At 42.6% G+C, this 19403-nt stretch overlaps 1 protein-coding gene across 12 annotated transcripts in view; it reads right to left on the minus strand.

Moving 5' to 3' along the window:
- Positions 1-1334: 1334 nt before the first annotated feature.
- The window catches only part of WNK1 (WNK lysine deficient protein kinase 1), a 106053-nt gene continuing 87984 nt past the window's right edge, over positions 1335-19403 (minus strand). For 7 of the 12 annotated variants that reach the window (XM_068661128.1, XM_068661174.1, XM_068661134.1 and 4 more), the window contains 10 exons: positions 17240-17326; positions 16482-16551; positions 14921-15000; positions 13750-14408; positions 12639-12841; positions 11587-11781; positions 10245-10337; positions 7912-7953; positions 4573-4760; positions 1335-4280 (listed from right to left, as the gene is read on the minus strand). In XM_068661128.1, coding sequence (XP_068517229.1) covers positions 3966-4280; positions 4573-4760; positions 7912-7953; positions 10245-10337; positions 11587-11781; positions 12639-12841; positions 13750-14408; positions 14921-15000; positions 16482-16551; positions 17240-17326 — 1932 coding nt within the window. In that variant the 3' untranslated portion in view covers positions 1335-3965. The remainder of the gene's footprint in view (positions 4281-4572; positions 4761-7911; positions 7954-10244; positions 10338-11586; positions 11782-12638; positions 12842-13749; positions 14409-14920; positions 15001-16481; positions 16552-17239; positions 17327-19403) is intronic. The other 5 variants (XM_068661145.1, XM_068661156.1, XM_068661183.1 and 2 more) reach the window with 5 other exon arrangements.

Consider the following 19403-nt stretch of genomic DNA (forward strand, 5'->3'; position numbering starts at 1 on the left):
GCATTGATTTAACTATGGAAATAGAAGACAAGTTACAGTTAAATGTAACGTATTATACTTAGAAAATAGTTTCAGATTTCACCAATACTGGTTTCTCTCCAGCTCAGGGCTGAGGCTCAGGAAAGAAATACATACCACATGTTTGAGTCATGCACCCACTGTTGAAATAAGATACCTGTAAGGAAGGGAATGCACAGACATACAGCGTTACTGTATTCAACAAAGCCTCCCTCTCCAAGCTTTTACAAGAGAAAAACCTAGAAGTCTAAAACAATTTCATCAGCTTTCTTGACTCCAGAACAGTGCAACTGTAGATACACCTCTGCTAAGAGGAATCATTGCAATATACCTCATGGATTGATCCTTAAAAAAAAAAAAAAAAGAAAAGAAAAAGAAAAAGCAGTGAAGTTTATACTTGGAGCTTTTTCTTTAAGGACTTGAGCAGCATGACTCGTAACAGAAGCCTTTCTTAAAATGGAAAGAAATGCAGCAGTAATTAGTGTTTAGAAATGTCAAATAATTCCTGCAAGTTACAGCTGCTTGAGAATGACTCTGTAAAGTGGTTCTACTCTTATACCGTACCAGTAGAGTCTCAAATTTGGAGATGGAATTCAGATTAGATCTGGACTACAGTTAGCCCCCCGCACCACAGGTGCTGCTCCCTTCCACCCAAGAGGAGGAGGGTGATGAGCCCAGCAGAAGAGGGAGTGGGACTGTTCCCTGCCAGGGCAGGGTCTTCCCCAGCCCTTTTAGCACCCCTGCTCAAGCTTCCTTGCCAAAAGGGAAGCGCAGAACCGCAACTGGGCACACTTCACCTGTGCTGCAGGCTGGGAGAGCAGCCAAGTCCCCGAGTGGCCCAGCTATGCATCGATAACTGCGTGACAATCTCAGCCACGAGCGCTCCCCTACTGCTCCGGGCATTATCCTGCACACCTTCTCCCTCCCTCTTCCTTCACCTCTGGGACTCCTCCTCTCTTAAAGACTCATTCTGTGAATGGCTCTTTGCAGTACCTTGTTCCAGAGAATTTTATCAGAAGGTCCAAGGCTCACTGATTGCTGCTTTTGAGATGTTAAGGGTCTCCTTGGAATGGGTTTCTTGCACTTTCCTGCGACGAACTGGCTAACAGTTCCATCACTCCCGGAGCAGGAAGGAAAGGTTGGAACCTGCTGTTCTGCAAGAAAACCCGCCGCTCAGCAAAAGCAGGTTGGGATTATTTCAATGACTTTGATACTCTACAAAGGTAACAAACGGCAGCACAAAGCGCAGTCGTACAAAAGCGCAGTGCCTGGGTTTAGTGCAAAATATACAACTAACTACTACGGCCAGGGAAGCCCAAAGTTTCAATTCTTTTTATTTTTTTTATTTTTTTTTATTATTTTTTTACAGTGTACATTGTTAAATAATGTAAAGAAAACGCTTGTAATTCAGAAACAGATTTTATGTGGAAAAAGATACTCAAAGTGTAATATTAAACAAAATAATTTAACAGTTCAGTAGCATTAGTTTATTCCTCTAGACTTCAGTTATTCATCCACAGGAGGGGAAGGGGGAATCAATGGTAAATAAAACCAGTTCTTGCATAACATGAAGTGAAAACGACCTCAAACTTATTAGATCAAAATTAAATAACCACGTGCTGCGTTCAGCTGATTACTTCCCCTGTCATGAATATTCCCCTTGTTTCATTACTGCCGCGGGTTTGCAAAACTGCTCCTTTTCCTCCAGCACACCTCTCCCCTCACACTGGGTGTATTCAGGAAACCTCTGCATCCCGTCAGACCAAAGAGCAGAGGTTTGCTCTTCAACTTCAGCAGCAGGAACCCCTGTTTTCTGCCCCCCTTTCCACCACACTCACGCCGTGAGCCTTGAGCCTCCTCTCCTGTAGCTCCAGTCTGCACTTTAGTTACAAAGAATAAACCCCCGAACCTAAGGAACTCGGAGCCCAGCCTCCTTGCCACTGGCTTTCACCCTCAGGCATTCCTCTCCACCTTGTACATGCCCTTGCTGCCAAAACTGCTGTAAAAAAAAAAAAAAAAAGTGACAGGAAAGGAATGGATCTTGCGTGTTTCTTTGTAAAAATAAAAGCGAGAACATCCACAGACAGAAAAAAACTCCCTATTAAGGCTCCACGGGGGAACAGCACTCAGGGAAAAAAAAAATAATCAGGCAAGTAACATCTCCTTGATGCACCACCTTCCAGGATACCACTGAGCTACTCCCAAGTACCGGGAAGCAGAACTCTGATCCTTCACAGCTTTTTGCAGCACTACGTAAATACTGGCTGGTATTATTTTTACTTTGAAGAGGAAACCAGTATTTTTAAATATGAAAAGGGAAAATGAACAAAGCAAAAGGTACAGTACAGTTACTAAGAGGTGACGGTTAGCTACAGTCCTGGTACCAGCTTGGAATTTGTTAGAGTGAACAAAATGATAAATCCTCCAAAATGAGACTGAGGAAACTTCTTGATGCCGGCTGTTTCAAGTGCATCCATTGCCGGCAATGGACGTTGCACCAGGACACTTTATTCCTGGCTTAAATGAATTTTTTAAAAAAAAAAAAAAAAGGAAGAAAAGCAATCCCAGCAGACAAGCCCATGCCAACGAGCAATGGCACCTCTCCCTCAAACCACATCCTGACCAAACATCTTCACCACTTCGCAGGTGGAGTCAAACTGCATCTGAAATCGGACCTTTCCCAAAGACACACGTTCTCCTCAGCCTCTCCATTTCTGATCCAGACCTCCTGCCTCTGTAGACAATATTGGTTAGTCTCAATTTGGCGTCACCCGCAATCCTCCGTCCCACCCCCACCTGGCCCTCATCACACCAGCAACTTCAGATCACCCCTCGGACAAGTTTCCCCCACACGCGGCACCTTGTTCCCATCCCCTGCCTCAATGACTTCGCCCTCCACGCACCTACTCTAAACAGCAACGGTATCGCTAAGAAAACTGCTATGTCCCGGTCTCTAGGTACCAGTAATCCATCCATCCTTCTCTGAACTTGCCCTCCGTCCGCCTCGGGGTCTGCTGGGAAGACGATGCTAACTGCAGAAGCAAGAGAAGTCCAAGGCACTAAAATATCCAGCAAGCATACTGGGAGAACAGACAAGTATTCAAGTACATTAATTTATACAATTTTACATTCACATTTATTTATCTAATACAATGAAAATACAAAGGAAAAAGTTAAAGTGTCTCCAATAAGTATAAGGATATAGCTAGCTTTTTTTCCCATTTTTTTCTTTTTAACTTTTTTAACCCTCTATATTCCACTCATTTTTAAACTACTGTTGTCCAACAACATTTATATATCACAGTGTTTCCACATCAAAACTGATGGTAAGTACATGTCCGCAGGGAACTTTTAAAATTTTTAAACAATTTAAATTGCTCTAATGCTGCAGTCAAAGCTGTTAATATCTTACTTAAAGCAGTAATGACCTATCAAGCACGGGCTGCACTGCAAGTCCATTCATGTGCCCCACCATTCTGGAGCCAAATACAATTGACTGGGGAGAGGGAGAGGAGGGGGATTTGGACAGCTTTTCTCCTGGTCTTGGTTCTTCAGGGAGAGAGGAGAAGTGTGCTAAAGCCTCATGCTAGGATTCAACTCTCCCAATCTCAACACGCGTGGATTCAGCCTCAAACCAGAGAGAAATTTTACAGCAAGACTGCGTTAACTGACCCAGAACTGATCTTCACAGCTCTCGCTCCACACAAGAGCGGGACCCCTCGAGTCAAAAGAACTGTCCCATCGTAAGGATGCTGATCATCCTCCTCCCCCTTGCAAGCGTGTGGGGAAACCCCCTTTACATAGTTAACAGCAATGGTTGGAAAAGAGAAAATCATTCCCAGTCTGGCAAGCCACCAGTTCATTGCAGCACTAGGAGCTGATACAGGGCCCCGTCTCCCTCCCCATGTCCTGTCCCGAGGTCTGGCCAGCACGGTGTCCGAGCGCGGCTAAGTGGTCCGCAGGTTGGAGCCTGGAGGGTTGCTGATCGATTTCTGCAAACTGCTGATGTTGAAGCTTTGCAAAGATGCGGCACCTACGGGCTGGAACTGGCCAAGTGGCTGCTGTGCTGGACCACCCGTCCCGCTCCACGGAGCGGTGAAGGACGCGGCCGGATAACCATACTGCTGCGGAGGGCACATGGCCTTCGTGAAGGGACCTAAAGAGGTAGCTGATGCTGCAGAGATGGGCGTAGCACCCAGGGAAGATGTCATAGAGATACAGAGCTGACCTGGAGCCGAGAATTTTCTTGCCATTCCAGGGCCCTGAAAGAAAAACCAACCCTTGAGTTACACAACTGCTTAAAATCCACAGGCTATCCCTTCAGCCCTTCCAGATGGATGTTTGCAAGGACACGCTATGACCTTACTCTTCATTTATCCCCCTTCCCTTTCACAGCATGTAATAAAATGCTGCACGGAAAAGATATACCCAACATTTTTGAGGCACAGTTGTCCATGCTATGTGGCAACCATACTCTGTTTGACACACTAATGAGACAGCAGTGACAGTTGACAGTTTCTTCTTTAAAACGTTAAATCTTGGATTAAATCTTACCTCATAGTTGCTATGCCCTTTGCCAACTTTCTTGCCAGACAGGTTCATGGCATCTCGGGCCCAGTTATCTACCAGCTTGTGCAGGTCATCTGTGAAAGTCCCTTTTCGGCTAGAGGCAATAGCAGTGGGCTGAGACTGGGGTGCTTGGCTGTTCACTGTCGCCCCGACTGTGTTAGTGCTACTGGTCCCTAGAAGTACAAGAAACAGGAGTCAAAACTCAGGTTAAAGATCACCTTCCTCTAGTAAATGTAATAATTGTGGCAGTGGTACAACAATAGAGAGCCAGTTAAAATGCCATGCAGATCAAGTCTACATTTCAATTCCAAGGCACGCTGAAGTAGGAACTACAAGGACTCCTACAGGCACATCTGTTTCATGGGTATGGTTGCTTTTCAAGAAGAGCTGCAAGTAGTCATCTTAAGAGGGGAATGGTAGCAGCCTCTAGGTCTTTGCAGAAGAAAAAGAAGATTAGATTTTGGCACCAAATGACAGAAATCACATCATTCTCTCATCCTATGCCTTTTAATCAGCAGCAACCACTATCAGCACAAGTCAACGCCACCTTGGAGGACACAATGCTGGATGCTGAACAAGGAGCAGTACAATCAGCATAGCCAGCTGCTCTGTAGAAAATTATCTCCACTACGTAAAATGAAGAGGAAAAATTCACCCAGATTACACAAAAAAGCCACAGTGAGAAACAGCAACTGTTGTTCCCAATAGCTGCCATACTTCTGTTCTTGAGAATAACCAGATGGGACTGTCTGCATCCACCAAAGAGCCAGGATCGGCATGGGAAGCCTGCACTGCATTAAATATTGCTTTTTGCCTCTGAAGGCATTTTTTTGCCATTATGTCCACATTTCCTATGTCAGAAGAACAAGCATTTCAGATGCAAATGACTAATACAGCTTAAAGAAGGCAGAAATGAGAATTGTTCCTTAGCCTTGCTGTGAAAAGTTTTTCTGTTCACTGGGCTGACCGCAAGAAGACAAAGAGAAACCTTCACAGAAATACCAGGGCTTGGTTCTGCTACAAAGCTTGCTGAACAGCAGCCTGTAGAAAACATCACAAAGTGTTGTTTTGGATAGCCTCCCTGCCCTACCCCTCTCTCATAAACAAGCAACTTCACTCAAGTTTGAGCTTTCCAAAGACAGCTACCAAAATGGTAATCAAAGCTGCATACCATCAAGGAAGCTTTCTGAATTCCTAGTGGTACTGCACAGTGTCTTCACTTACAGATGTGGAAATGATGGTTAACCACTAGGCCTACAGTTGTGGTTTTTGTTTTTGTTTTGTTTTTTCTGAAGGACACAGTAAAGGCAGAAGTAATCTAGATTTCTCAAACCTATTTAGTACAAAACCAATTAAAGCATCAAAAATAAGCATCCTGCCATTGCGGTGCACACCCTCTCACCTGCTTGGTCTTGGTTCTCAAAGCTCCTCAAACCTTTCTACTGATTTGCTCTGAAGACTGCAACTGGCAAGTCTAAAAAAACTTGAGTGTATGGCAGGATTTCTGAAGGAAACTGATTAAAAGTGGAGCACGAAAAGCCCCAGCAATGCAAATCACCTCTGTGTTGTAAGGGCCAAACGAGAGTCCCTGTCTCCCGCCTGACAGCTAACCCACCTCCACCTGGCCACCAGCCCCATTGCTCGCAACCACGGTACCAAAGCGAGAACTGGCTCCAAACCCCTGCAGGAATGCTTCACGTTGAGGAGTGGATCAGGAAGGTGAGGTACTTACTACGCAGGACAATTAAGCAAAGTGTTACTGCCTCTAGTGGTGCTGAAGAGGGAAGGATCCGCATCCCTCCCACCAGTTCCAACTCGAGCATGGGCACTCCCGGGCACAGGCAGGCAGACACATGCACCAGTACCCGCGGGAAGGAAAGTGTTAGGTTCCCTGACCAGGGCGTGCAGCTGCAGCTCAGATGGACAAGTAACAGAAATTCACTGTAAGGCAGTAAAGAAAAATCTACAACAAAATAACGAGACCCTGAAGCATGCAGTGCACAGAGAGTGCTCAGAATACAATGATTTCATCAGAACTATGACACGAAAGGTGAAATTAAAGACAAAACAAGCAAAACCGACAAAGAGGTACTCAAGAGGAGGCATCAAAACCAGTAACAACCACATTCCACCATGAGGGTTCATGCAGAGCTTGACACACTCACTCTCACACTCTTCGTGATGGCCAATATCTGGGTTTGGTATCTCACATTTCTGCTGTGATCAGTAAGCATCCAGCTTACAGCCTAGGCCCTAAGCTGAGGAGCTTCTTCAGGCCACAGGAAGAATAAAATTATTCAAGGATCATAACATAGTGCATTCATCTGAAAATGTGAGAAGTCTCTTAGGAAATCTCAGGAGCTTTGGAATGGGTTGGATTAGGGTTTGGTTCAGGGTTTAAGGCAGGTGGGAAAGGTGAGAGGCAACAAGAGCCTTGTCTACAAAATGATTTTGTTTCGGAGCTGCAGCCCCAAGTCGCAATGTGAAGCAGACCAGCCCGTACCATTAGAGGCAAGCTATAAAATTACTGCAGCTCCCACAGTATCAATTTTAAAACTTCCCTCTTGGGAATTTCACATTTTAGCTCTGATGTGTTCACCACCTACCGAAGCTGCCATCCAGAAGAGTCTGAAAAGGAAGTGTTTCAAGTTGTAGCGTTCAATGGGAAGAGCCCCCCGCATTCCTGCTCGGTCACAGCAGCCGTCCCCAGTTCTGCTCTGAGGTTGAGTGATCAGAAGTGAAAAGGCTTCTCCCTCTCCAGCCTGCTACCTACAATGCCTTTATTCTGCTCTTTTTATTTTTTTTTAATCTCCCCATAAGCCAACAGTGAAAAAGGCACCTTCAAAATCTGAAATGGCACAACCACATCCAGGCTTTTCTCAACATCTCTTACTTTCAGACACAGACTGGAAATCTGGGTCTGATGGCTCGCTCTCACTCTTAAAATGCTGAAGGAGTCTCTGCAATCGGAGCTGTCACCGAGGTGGCAGAACCCAGCAGAGAGGCAAGCAGGCCAGCTGCTCAAAGGTACGGTTTTAGCACATCACAGTGAGCTGCTGCCCCTGATGCTCGATTCGCTGTCATTAGCAGTGAGCAAAGAGCTCCGCAGTGAAGGTGAGGCTCTGCCCGCCTCCACCTTCCTGCAGCAGTAACAGCCACGCTGTATAAATATGCTAACAACAGAGTAGACATTAGAGGGCACAACAGAGACAGACAGATGCTGTGCTGGAGACAGAGTCAGGGAGGTAAGGCTTCGGTGACCAGAAAAAGCCAATGAACAGCTTCACAATCAGGAATTGGAGATAACAGAAATAAGATAATTACTACAGAGCTGGTTGCAAGGACAGACTTTTTTCACCATCTTCCCTGAAGCACAAAGAGAGAGTCATTTGTTAAAGATAAGAGAAACAGTGAGAAGTGTTTAGTATCAGCAAACAGTACAAAAAGCTTGGGGAGAAACAGAGGACGCAGCACAGCGTGGCTCTTGATGTTACCACTGGGACATTCTAGGAACAAATCCAAAGGCTGGTCTGACAGCTTTATCAGTTGTACTTTCGGAGAAAGAAATGGTTCAGCCTCCTGCCTTTATCCTTCAGAATTCCCAAAATAGTGAAGAATGGCAGGAAGCAGCATTGTTATCACAAAAGGAAAAACAAGTTCATCTTCTATTTTTTTCAGGACATAGAAAGCGTTTCACAGCTCTCAAGTTCAACCGTGTCACAAAACGAGCAGAATTTGATAGGCCAAGCGCTTTCATAGCTTGTCACCCTATTTCCCCCAAGTCTTCCCAGCTCCGTGGAGCAGTTCAGACTTTCCCTGCCAAGCTGTACCGCTCTGTTTCTCCAGCTGCACAGTGAAAGGCATCAATTACCGCACTGTTTCCTCAACACTGCTGATTTTAACCCAGCATCTTTTCCAGTTGTCACTCTCCACGACAGTCTGCAATAGCATTTCAAGGACAAGACTCCGGGAAGCAAGCAGCTTGTAAGAAGCCGGGAGCCAGGCCAAGCCGTGCCATACCTTTACAAGTATTACCTGCTTTTACAGGACAGCTACAAAACACTTTTCAAAAGGAACCTGTTTCCCTTAGCACCAGTCCCACAGGCAAGGGATATACATGCCAAAGTACTCTTCTAGCCAGATGATGTGCAATTTGCAGCAAGCCAAGGCCTCGTAGGCATATGACACTAATATAGTCAATTCACTATCAAGTCCAGAAGTAGAATGGTCATTCTTTATACTCTTCATACTCCCTACCCCAAAAAGGACAGGCCAAACCAGAGAATTTTAAAAAGCTGGCTTTGGTAAGCATTCCACTCCTAAGAAAGGAGCCATAAGTCTTTGGATTACAGATGTTGGTTACTGCACACCTGCACAGTAATGTACCTAAAATCCAATGAAGTGGGTTAGAGGTATAATTGCAAGACTCAGCAGCCAGGAAAAAATCTCCCCTCCCTCTGACTCACTCCTGTCTCAAAGGACTGAGTTGGTTGCATTGCAGCTGTCTCTGCAGAAGGCCAGGTCGAATTCCTGCACACGGTTCTCTGGCTGCCAACTGCATCGAGACAGATGCTACAGGTGCGTGGTACCGTCGTGCAGTGCAGCAACTGAAGGTCTCTGTTCAGCACTTAAAGCTTTCTCACACCAAGTCATTCCAGAGGGTGGGAAATAAATGTCAGAGCATTCGAAAGGTCGGGTCTGCAGAAGCAGCAAGGGAGATGTCACAGCACTCCCCATCAAAAGCATCACATCAGCAGCCTCAGCTCAAGCATGGCCTTACTTCAGAAAATCACATCAGAAGTTTGAGGCTCTCGTTTTAATCTGGCCTAACATAAGCACAAGCAAAAGGATTTTGAAAAAGCTGCAAGATAACTTGCGAGTGCTGACAGGATGTCTGACGTTGGCTATTTCCCCACCTTTACTGCTATTTGTGTCATATTTAGTCTGTCTCCAATTCACAGAAAGAACTTCTAAATCTGGGGCTCATCCAAGTGTGCCTGGAAATATCCTATGAATATTTTTAAAACCCTCAGCACTTCAATCTTTAGCTATCCATCTGCTAATGAACACAAGAAGTCACTGCTAACTGCCTACAGGTGGCATCAATGCTCTGCACTGCAATCAGCACTAGTGCTGACAGCATGCAGGAACACCCAGCTTGCACAGCAAGCACACCACTGGAGGAAGACAACACAGCCCTCCTGCGATCAGTTATAATGGTGCCCAACAAAGGAATAATTTGGAAAACAAACCTTCCTCTGTGTCCCACTAGAAAGAGTGCTTCCCCTCCAAGTCTTATGTCAGCTAATATATGCTGAAACATAATTACTAAGCAGGCCAGAACAAAAGGCCCAGGCACCAACATCTTGCAAGCTAACCCTGATTTCTGGTATCTCACTGAACTGCCCAGAAAAGTTTCCACCAAAAGCTTGGAGAAATCAGTGTTTGTTGTTCTGGGTTTAACAAGAGAACACCTGAGGTGAGAACCCAAACTTCTAATGGCGTGCTAAGAGCAGCTCAGCTGTGCCATGGAATGGGAGGGAATACAAGGTGGCAGATGAGAATGGGCTGCATGAAACAGATCCAGGCAGCAGAAGAAAACAAAAAAGACGAAACAAAAAAAAAACAGACAAGGAAGGAGTAAAGGTGTTACACACAAAGAGCCAAGCAGGGCGTACTCAGAAATCGGGTCCTCCTGCCACCAGGCTTGAAGGTCACTCTCTCAGATGCACAGTTAAACTTCGCACAGCCTGTGAGAAAACAAAAACGGGAAGAACAGAGGAAGGAGAGGAGAAGAGACAGAACACCACTACAAGATGTTAGCAACTTGAGGTTGGAAGGGTGAAATGCATTAACATGGCACACAAGAATAAGCCTCAAAAGAGTGGACCAAAGAGTACACAGACAACATACGGAGTGGAGAGACTTGCCTTCAACAGCTGCAGACATTAGGCCAAGTTTGCTGGGTTAATCTCCAGTACATAACCCAACAATAGGGTTTCAATCAATAGGAAAGCCAAATGCCAGCAAACTTATCTAACTGTAAAAGATACTGTACAACTCTGGATGGAGGGAGATGAAAGTAGCTCCAAAACACTTGAAACAGTTCATTAAAAAAAATCTCTAGAGAAAATTCTTCCAAAAAGTTCATTTCTGTTTTCCATTTGTACTTCTCCAATTTCAAGAAAAAGTCATTTGATTTGATGCATTCAATCAGTCTATGGTAAAGCTTTTCAGTAAGATAATAAAAAATGGGAGCAGAAAAAATGGGAGCAACTAAGTTCACAGAAGTAAAAGAATCCCCTTAATGAGTGGCAAGGAAAAAAAAACCTTCCCATATAAATCAGGGCTGAGTGAGAAATGCTTTGATAACATACTAACTAATTACAAGCCATTCTCAACTTGAGTAAAATTAACAATTTATTATTACTACACTCTTATCCAGCATATCTCTAACCCTTAATGCACAATATGGGTCTCTTTCTTTTTATTTCTTTTATCGTTAACAGAAACAGCCAAAGCAGTTAAATCTAAAAGGACTAAGTCTTCTTAAGTTTCCTACCATTTCAATCATCTCTTAACACCAAAGCTGTTCTGCCCCTTCCTCAGTCTCACTTCACATTTGCACACACCTCCCCCCCAGCTCCTTCTCATCTGTCTCCTCCTCATCCTTCCAGCCAACACCTTTTCCCCCAGGTCAGAAGAATATTGCTTGCTGCCATCACACTGCATTCTTTGTGTCCTTCTTAGTGTTTTCATTAGGGCAGATGGGGCCATATGCTATATATTCACTACCTCAACACTCTCAACATGCCTTACTTATGTGAGAAGCTAGAAAATTAGTTGCAAAAAAAAAGTCGTTATCAGTGTCCATGCATATGGGTTAAATTCCCTGTCTGTTTCACAATATGTATTAAATACCAAGTGTCATCAAGCTGACCATTCTCTCACCAGCAGCAAAGGTGCAAGACTCAACGCTAAGTCCGTTTAAAGTCTTACCTTGGCCTGGTGCAGAAAGGCTTGGTACCGAAAGGGCACCGTCACTGGTAAAGGCAGAGTAGAGATTTTCGCTAGAAGGTGAAGGTTTGAGGGGCTGTAATAGATGGTTCTGTCCAGTCTCTGGCACGCTACCAGGAGGATGAAGAGTTTGCTGTGGGGGTAAGACTGATGGTGCACTCTGAGCGGATAGATTGCCTATAGGAAGAACAAAGGCAAAACACAATGAATATTTCAGTTTCGTCAAGTCATTTTCTAAGCTTTTGTCATTGTTTCCAAGTGAGAGGAAAAAAAACAACAGAGGAAAGTATGAGTGAGCTATTTTGTTAGTAATGCAGAAAGAAAAGCAGGGACAGGTTGTGGGGGGGAGGATATCACCATCTGGACAAGCATGACACTCCCAGAGAGAGAGAGGTACAGGGACTACAGCAGTTTGACATGGGGCCGGCCCTCCAATGCTGTTTACTCAGTGCCACAGGATTTGAGGGACGTATACAATTACGCAGCAAGGATCTGACAACTGTCACAGAACTGTTTTCCAATTTATTATAAATACTGTTTTAATGAGAAAGGAAGTCTTGACAATTGAAACTTTCAGTTTGGTAAGTATAAAGAATTGTGACTGGAGATGAGTGACGAGACCGGTCCCACTCTCCAAAATAATTTCCAGGAGAAAATAACAACAGTTCATGAAAAAAAAATCGCTGGTACAGTAAATTTACACTTATTTACACTTTTCACTCTGGATAGGGGGGATTCCCAGCCCTCTTAACCAAAGACATATCACTAATATAAAAAAGAAAATCTCAATTTGATAACTGCTCATACAAAACTACATGATATACTTTCTGTATGTTTCAGTAGATTGCAAAAGCCACAAGCAAGACTATCAACTAGCAAAAGCAATGTAAGACTTCATAGTCCAGACAGCAGAGGAACTTGGTGGGAGAAGGAGAGACAGGAGAGAAGGGGGTGGACAAATCACATCCATCTGAAGGTGACAGACAGCACCATGTCAGTACTATCTTACCTAGAAAAAATGTAGAAAGCCTTACCTGATAGCTGAGGGCTCTTATTTCCCTGGGAACTGCTACGGCTGGACTTGCTGCCTTTTCCTTTAGTGGGTCGTCTTCTCCTTCCTGAAAGGGGTGCAGCTGGGGGAATAATTACTGCAGGCGGGACCTTTCCTAATTTTGTGTACAGTGATTCAATCTCCTGCTTCTGGCGACTCTGCAGCTCCTGGATCTCTTTAAGGTGCCTGACAAGTAACAAAAGAGTATGACTTAAAAAAAAAAAAATGTATGCATGTGTGCATACAATCCTTCCCAGTTTGTTTGGTCAAACTTCCATTAACGTTCAAGAACAGAGGAAATAAATCCCTTCCACAAATAACCGCTGAATGCATATGGCAGAAGGCCTGTCTTTTTCTATTGTGCTTCAACGCTGACTAGAATTCCAATACAAAGCTCCCAGTGCTGTATCATAAAACCAGAATAAACAGATGTACAAACAAGAACATACAGCTACCATAGAAGATCAAACCATACATCATAAATGTTGCAGGAACAGTTAGATTACTCATTTTATGGGCCTTGGAGGCCATACATTTGTGTTGCACCATTCTTTTCAGATCAGAGCAGTTGCCAGCTGTCCTAAAAAGCCAGCTTTCAATATAAATTAGGAGGTCATATTCCTTGATTTCTGAGTTTTTTTTCTAAATTAACAGGGATTATTCAGGAAAAGGAGAACAAATACCAGAAATGCATATTAGAAATGCCGAGTTGTGTGCCATTTTCAAGTGACACCAATATTTCTACTAACTACTGAATTTCAGTCCTATGCAAAACCTTCCATACATCTGCACAGATCTATCCAGTGTGGCAATCAATCTATATATAAACACATGCAACAAGTATACAACAGGTTATAATATTAAGCATAGCAAGTGCGTATACCCATTGTTTGGTACGTATTAGTTCCCAGTAAAGGATTTTACTTTCCATATAAACACCAGCAATGGGACCTGATGTTTAGCAAAGGTTTAGTGTTTTAAAGAAGTTTACCTTTTTTCTTTGTGAAAAGTAGAGTCCAGAGGACATGAAAAGATATTCATATTAAGCATCTGCTACACGTTTCATACACACCCAAGACAAAACAAAGCCTTACTTCTCCCGTAATCGACGGAGTTCCAATTTCAAGTCTTCATCTTCAATATCCGACTCATTGTCACTGCTCATGTAGGAAGAATTGAACGAGTTGCTAAGGCTCTGAACAGGGAGGCTGATCTTTGACCCCATGGGCTGGAGAGAGTCTGGGCTCCCTGAGCCGTCATCCACATCCTTAGCCATTCCACTCAAGAAGGCGGCCTCCAGCTCAGAGGATGGACCATTCAAATGTGGGGACTGCCTTAACTCCAACTCTTTCTTAGGAGCTGCGGCCGAAGAAGCAACTTGTTCCAAGTCCACGGAGAGAGGAAGAGTCATTGGCTCTTTCTCTGCACAGGTGACCTCGTCCTGAGTCTTTGACACTGAAAAGCGCCCCACCTGATCCGTTGTTGTTGTTACCTGAAAGCGTCCAACCTTCGTTGGCTGACCAACATCTACTGGCAACTGCAGCACAGGAACTGGCTGAGGAACACCACCTCCCACATCCACAGAAGAGTCAGTGACAGTCTCACTTTTCCGACTGCCAGCCTGCTTTACCAGTGTACTCTCTGGACTACTGCCAGAAAGAGGCGAAGAATCAGAGGAGGTGGTTTCAAATTGCACCGGCTTAGTTTCAGGTTTGTCACTCTCTTTAAGCACATCATCCACTGCCACAGATACCTAGAACAGAAATGTCATCACACAGATCTTCTTAGCTCTTCCTCAACATGATGCTCTTATTTACCTTAAATACTTATAATCATATGGGGGGAAAAATAACTAGTTTCCCCGGAATGCCACAAAGCAAGCTTCTTCCCTTCTAGTAACACATGACCACACAAAATAGCAGTTCTAGATAGGCTGGATGATTAACTGCCCAAAATCCCAACAGATTCAGAGGGGACTTGCATCACAGTCCGGACTTCCGTCACATAAAGGCCAAGGCCAACAGATACGCAATTAATCCTTGAAATGATGAAATGCTGGATTCACAAACTAGACTTTGTATAATCTAGTGCAATCCCTGCCAAGAATAAGAACAGTATCTGCACAAAACCCTTCGATCACAAGCTCATTATGGGTATTTTCTCCCGATAGGAAAGCCTTCCAAGAAGCACACTGAGCTGGCACTAGGTAGTAACTGCTCAGTAAGGATTCCATATCAACAACTACATCAGTTTAACATCTCCCACCTGAAATCGTCCCATCTTAAGAACACCAGCTCCTGCTGCAGCAGCCATACCACTGCTCTCTCCACCACACGATGCTGAAGCTAAGAAAAAGGAGAATGGGATTGAGAAGAAAATTAGCAACAAGCTATTTACACTTCAACATTTCAAACTCAACTATCAGCTGAGTATTTACGTCATGCTTTTGGATTCATGGAACCTGATCTCTTTTCTCAGCTTTGCCATACAGAATTTTAAATTTGCATTTTGATATTAAGTATTTTTCTATGAAGTTTCCCTGTGCAGTACACTTGCCAAAAGTGCACTTTCTGATTGCAGTAAGAAAGCATACTGATTTCTAAAAAGGATGTGAAGTAGCCAAAGAATCAAGAACAACTGAAATTTATATAAGAACACACTTATTTTTAGTTCAGTACCCACAGTGACTACCTAAATTTCAAATGCTGAAGATAATTTCTTAATAGAAAAATGGTACGTTAAAGAAATGCTACGAACGACATTTACTCAAAGCAGTCTGAAGTCTGCAGAGCTGGATCCTTATACGTTGGCTCCTAATTTTATTGTTGTTTGCGCTGGCAGCATAAGGTTACAAAGAAGCTGAGAAATAGCATTCTATATTTAAACTAATTCTATTGGACAGCTTGCTGTGTTTATTCAGCAACTTCCCAGTTCGTTTACTTTCACCATCTAAACTTCACCAGGCAAAAAACATTCATTTTCTAGCAGTAGAATGACTTTATGGTATCGTTACCTACCGGCATACTATAATGGGACTATTTACTATTGTTTTTATTAGCTTTTGAAGGTTTGCCATTGAACGTGAGGCACGTGCAATTTTAATATTATTTACTAAATTAACCAGAAATAATGTTAGTATCACATTAGTGGTTTCTTTTTTTTAAAAATGAAGGTTTTTTGTTTTTTAATTGAGATGAGTAGGAGAATACTGATTGGAAAGCCTCAGCTACTTTTGCAGTTTGGGTTGTTTGATTCTACCCCCTAACTCCATCCCCAACAATAAAAGTCATTTAGATTTGAAAGTCATTGATCATCCAGTATTCAACTGCTGATCATCTAGTCATTCTTCAGCTGTTCTAAAGCAGCCAGAAGAATCTTTTTTGTTACCATGTTTCTTTAATTTCTAGTTAACACCAATTTGTCTAACTAAATATAAATAAAACGGTGATTAGGAGGAGATATCTTACATGCAGAACAGCATGACAACACAAAAGTTCTTACTGTTACTGCAAAGAATATAACGAAACAGAAAGCAGTTCCTTCAAATCCTGAAGCTGTACCTCAAAAGCATACTGGACATTCTTTGCAAGTCTTAATTTATTATTTTGGTCAGCTTCGAATACTAAATAATTTATTATAATATGCATGCATCATTCCCCTCTCTTCATCTGCAGTGGAAAAGTTCAGTTTAGCTACTAAAAACTAATACAATTCTTAAGGAATTGTCATCGTATGATGGCTATATCCTTTCAAATTGCTAGTCTGTTCAATTCTGTATTATACCTCTGTGCTAAGAAACCACCTGAAATAACAAAGGCTGTCTTACCTTCTTTCAGAGACTGTGTTGCTGTGGACACCAGCCCGGTAACCGTTGTAGATGCCACTGAGGGCACAGACTACAAGTTCAAGGGGGGAAAGAAAAATAAACTTATGAGAAACTCTGATTGAACCCTCAACAAATCCACCATATTGCATATTACTGAATCTTTTAGTTCCATCAGGGCTACAGAATAACCCATGATAGGACTAATGCAAGATCTTTTAATCTGCAAGACAAGCAACACCAGCAACAAATTTTGCATGCCTAACAACCCAAGGCTGTCAGCAGTACCTCCCTTTTTACTCTGCAGAAGTAATGCATAAGTAGCCACCTGGAGATCATAACATTAACCACTATCATTATTTTGTATCAAACTTCTACTATAGTTGTGAGCATTCAGATCCACACGTTTAACAGCCCTCCCAAATTTAGACTGACATAGCACATACTGCTTCTTTAACACCCTCTTTCCCCTTATCCCATAGTCACTTCCCCTTCTATTTCAGTGATATTAATGACTTTGCCAAAAAGCTGTTAAGAACTAACACCAAAACCAGCCTCAAGAAATACAGTATCTATCGTAATCTACGGATTTTCCCTGTTTTGTTTGACTCAGTCTTGCAAGCTGAAAGATGACTCTTCATTTTTATTTTTAAAAGTCTATGGACTAGTACAATGATATTAAAGGCAGTGATCTAAGTGCATGAACTTGAGAAAACACTGACGTTACTCAGGACTATTAACTGCTACCATTGCAAACGTACACAGGCAGGAGCAGATGTCACTGGAACCGTCTCTGGACTAAGGGTTCTTCTCAGCTTAGCATCCAGATCTTCCAGTGGCTGCTGGGACTGATGAGAGAGGAAAAAAGTAAGTAGGTATCCCAGCTCAAGAGAAAAACATGTCACATTTCAGAAAACAGACGTGTTTAATATTAAAATTTAAAGTAGGCAGTACAGCTTCCATATTTCTACCACATTCTGTTCCTGTATGCTCACATTTCACATTTACAGCACAGTAAGACTGGGAACAATTTAAGCAATACATTTGGTAAAAATAGAAAAAGAAATGTTAACAGGAACTTCTGTTTTTCCTGAAGTTTGTATTCTTCCTTTAAGAATTTTGTAAAGATGCTGTAATCAAAATACTTAACAGATAGGCAGGCTAATTTAATTCAGTAATACTGTAAAAATTACATTTTGTCTGAAATACTGTATAGTTCTCTTCACTCATGCTTACAGGAAGAGATTTGATTCAAGTAAACAAATGAGGAGCTGAGATATCAGAACAACCAGGAGATAAAGATTTCTTTATGAAATAATAGTACCAAAATGAAGCTTGAGATATTATTCTAAATACACATTAAAAAGGCTCTTTTTATTCCTTATTAAGGAATTATTCCTTAAGGAATAAAAAGAACAGGTATTTAAGACTGAGGAACAAACTGTCCTAGACTGGTCTTGGGATGACACACATTTGAACTGCAAATTAGGAATCTGATACTAAGGAAAAAAAAATAGTGTAATGAGCTATTGACAGAATCAGTAAGGAAGGCAAGCCTGCCTATTCCAAGACAAGTCCGTAATTTTCCAGACAGTTATTGTGTGACAGCAGCAAATGCTCTTCACAGTCAACTAGATTTGATCCAGTAAGTCTTCTCCAATTCTGTCTCACACTCCTAGACAGGCTTTAGAGTTCAAATGAGAGGTGAAATTAGGTCACCTGTTTGCAAAGGACAAGCAAGAGATCTCTACGTGTACCTTTTTACCACAGACCCTACCAGAAGGACCTATGACAAACCTCAGGAAGCCTTTTGGAGTAGTTCTGTGGTTTGAGTCACTGAAGTGGCTGCAACTGCTTTGAGTTTGGGCAAATGATTACTAAGATACCCAGTTCCAAACAATGACCAAAAAAATTACTGTGAACTTAATGGGACTTATTTTTAACCAACAGCTTTCAGATCCATTTGCTAGCATTGCTTGTGGTACGAACAGCTAAGGATTGTCACCAAATTGGCATCTCCTCTTCGGCAAAATCATACTTCAAAAAGAACTGGCCGACAGGCTCATAAAAAGCTTCTGCCTCGAGGTAGAGGAAAAAAAAAGTTGCTTGCTAACACTACCACCTCATAGCTCTACATAAGATGACCAGCTTCTCGCTCAGTTGGAGACAGAAGATACCCACGCCTAATTACTCACATTCTGCTTGCTAGTAAGAATTACATAAAACAAAATACAGTAGCAGTCTCCTTTCTGTTACAGGTTTTGAGAGCAATGCCTTCACTTTCATAGTCTTCTTACATACAGAGAACAAGTATTTGCCTTCTTGCACTGCATAATACTCTCCCAAGCAGTGGGCTGATCCTCATTGCTTTCAAAACATTAAAACATACTTTTTGGAGGGAAAAAAAAAAAAGAAAACCAAAAAGTAACTCTGGACATGAAAGCCATCTGCAAGGACTCATCGATTAAAGCTGGACCTAGTACTGTCATTGATTTGCATGTGCTCCATCAGGAGGACTGAGAAGGTGACCGAGCAGGAAAAGATAGGGCGAGATGCCAATTTTCAGCATTTTGCAATTTAGGCCTTCTAGGCCGTTCCCATTCTAAACTCTACGACATACTCTGTGCAAACTTGTCTGAGAGATCCCTGGGATCACAAAATAATTACATTTACTGGGAGAACTGAACAAACTATTAAATAAAGACAGCTGCAGCACAGACAGCACTGAAGGAAAAAAAATGGAAAACGGAGGGACAATTAATGTCATAGCCAACAAAAAACACACGAAAGCAGCTAACGCCCTGCTGTTCAACTCTATTCATGCCCTTGGAACCAGGGAATACCATATTTCTCACATTTGAAAGATAGAAATGAAAATCCAATTAAAAAAGTATCTTTGAAGATCAGAATCCTAATACATATAAA

Source organism: Anas acuta, chromosome 1, assembly GCF_963932015.1.
Source record: "Anas acuta chromosome 1, bAnaAcu1.1, whole genome shotgun sequence".
NCBI classification, from domain to species: domain Eukaryota; kingdom Metazoa; phylum Chordata; class Aves; order Anseriformes; family Anatidae; genus Anas; species Anas acuta.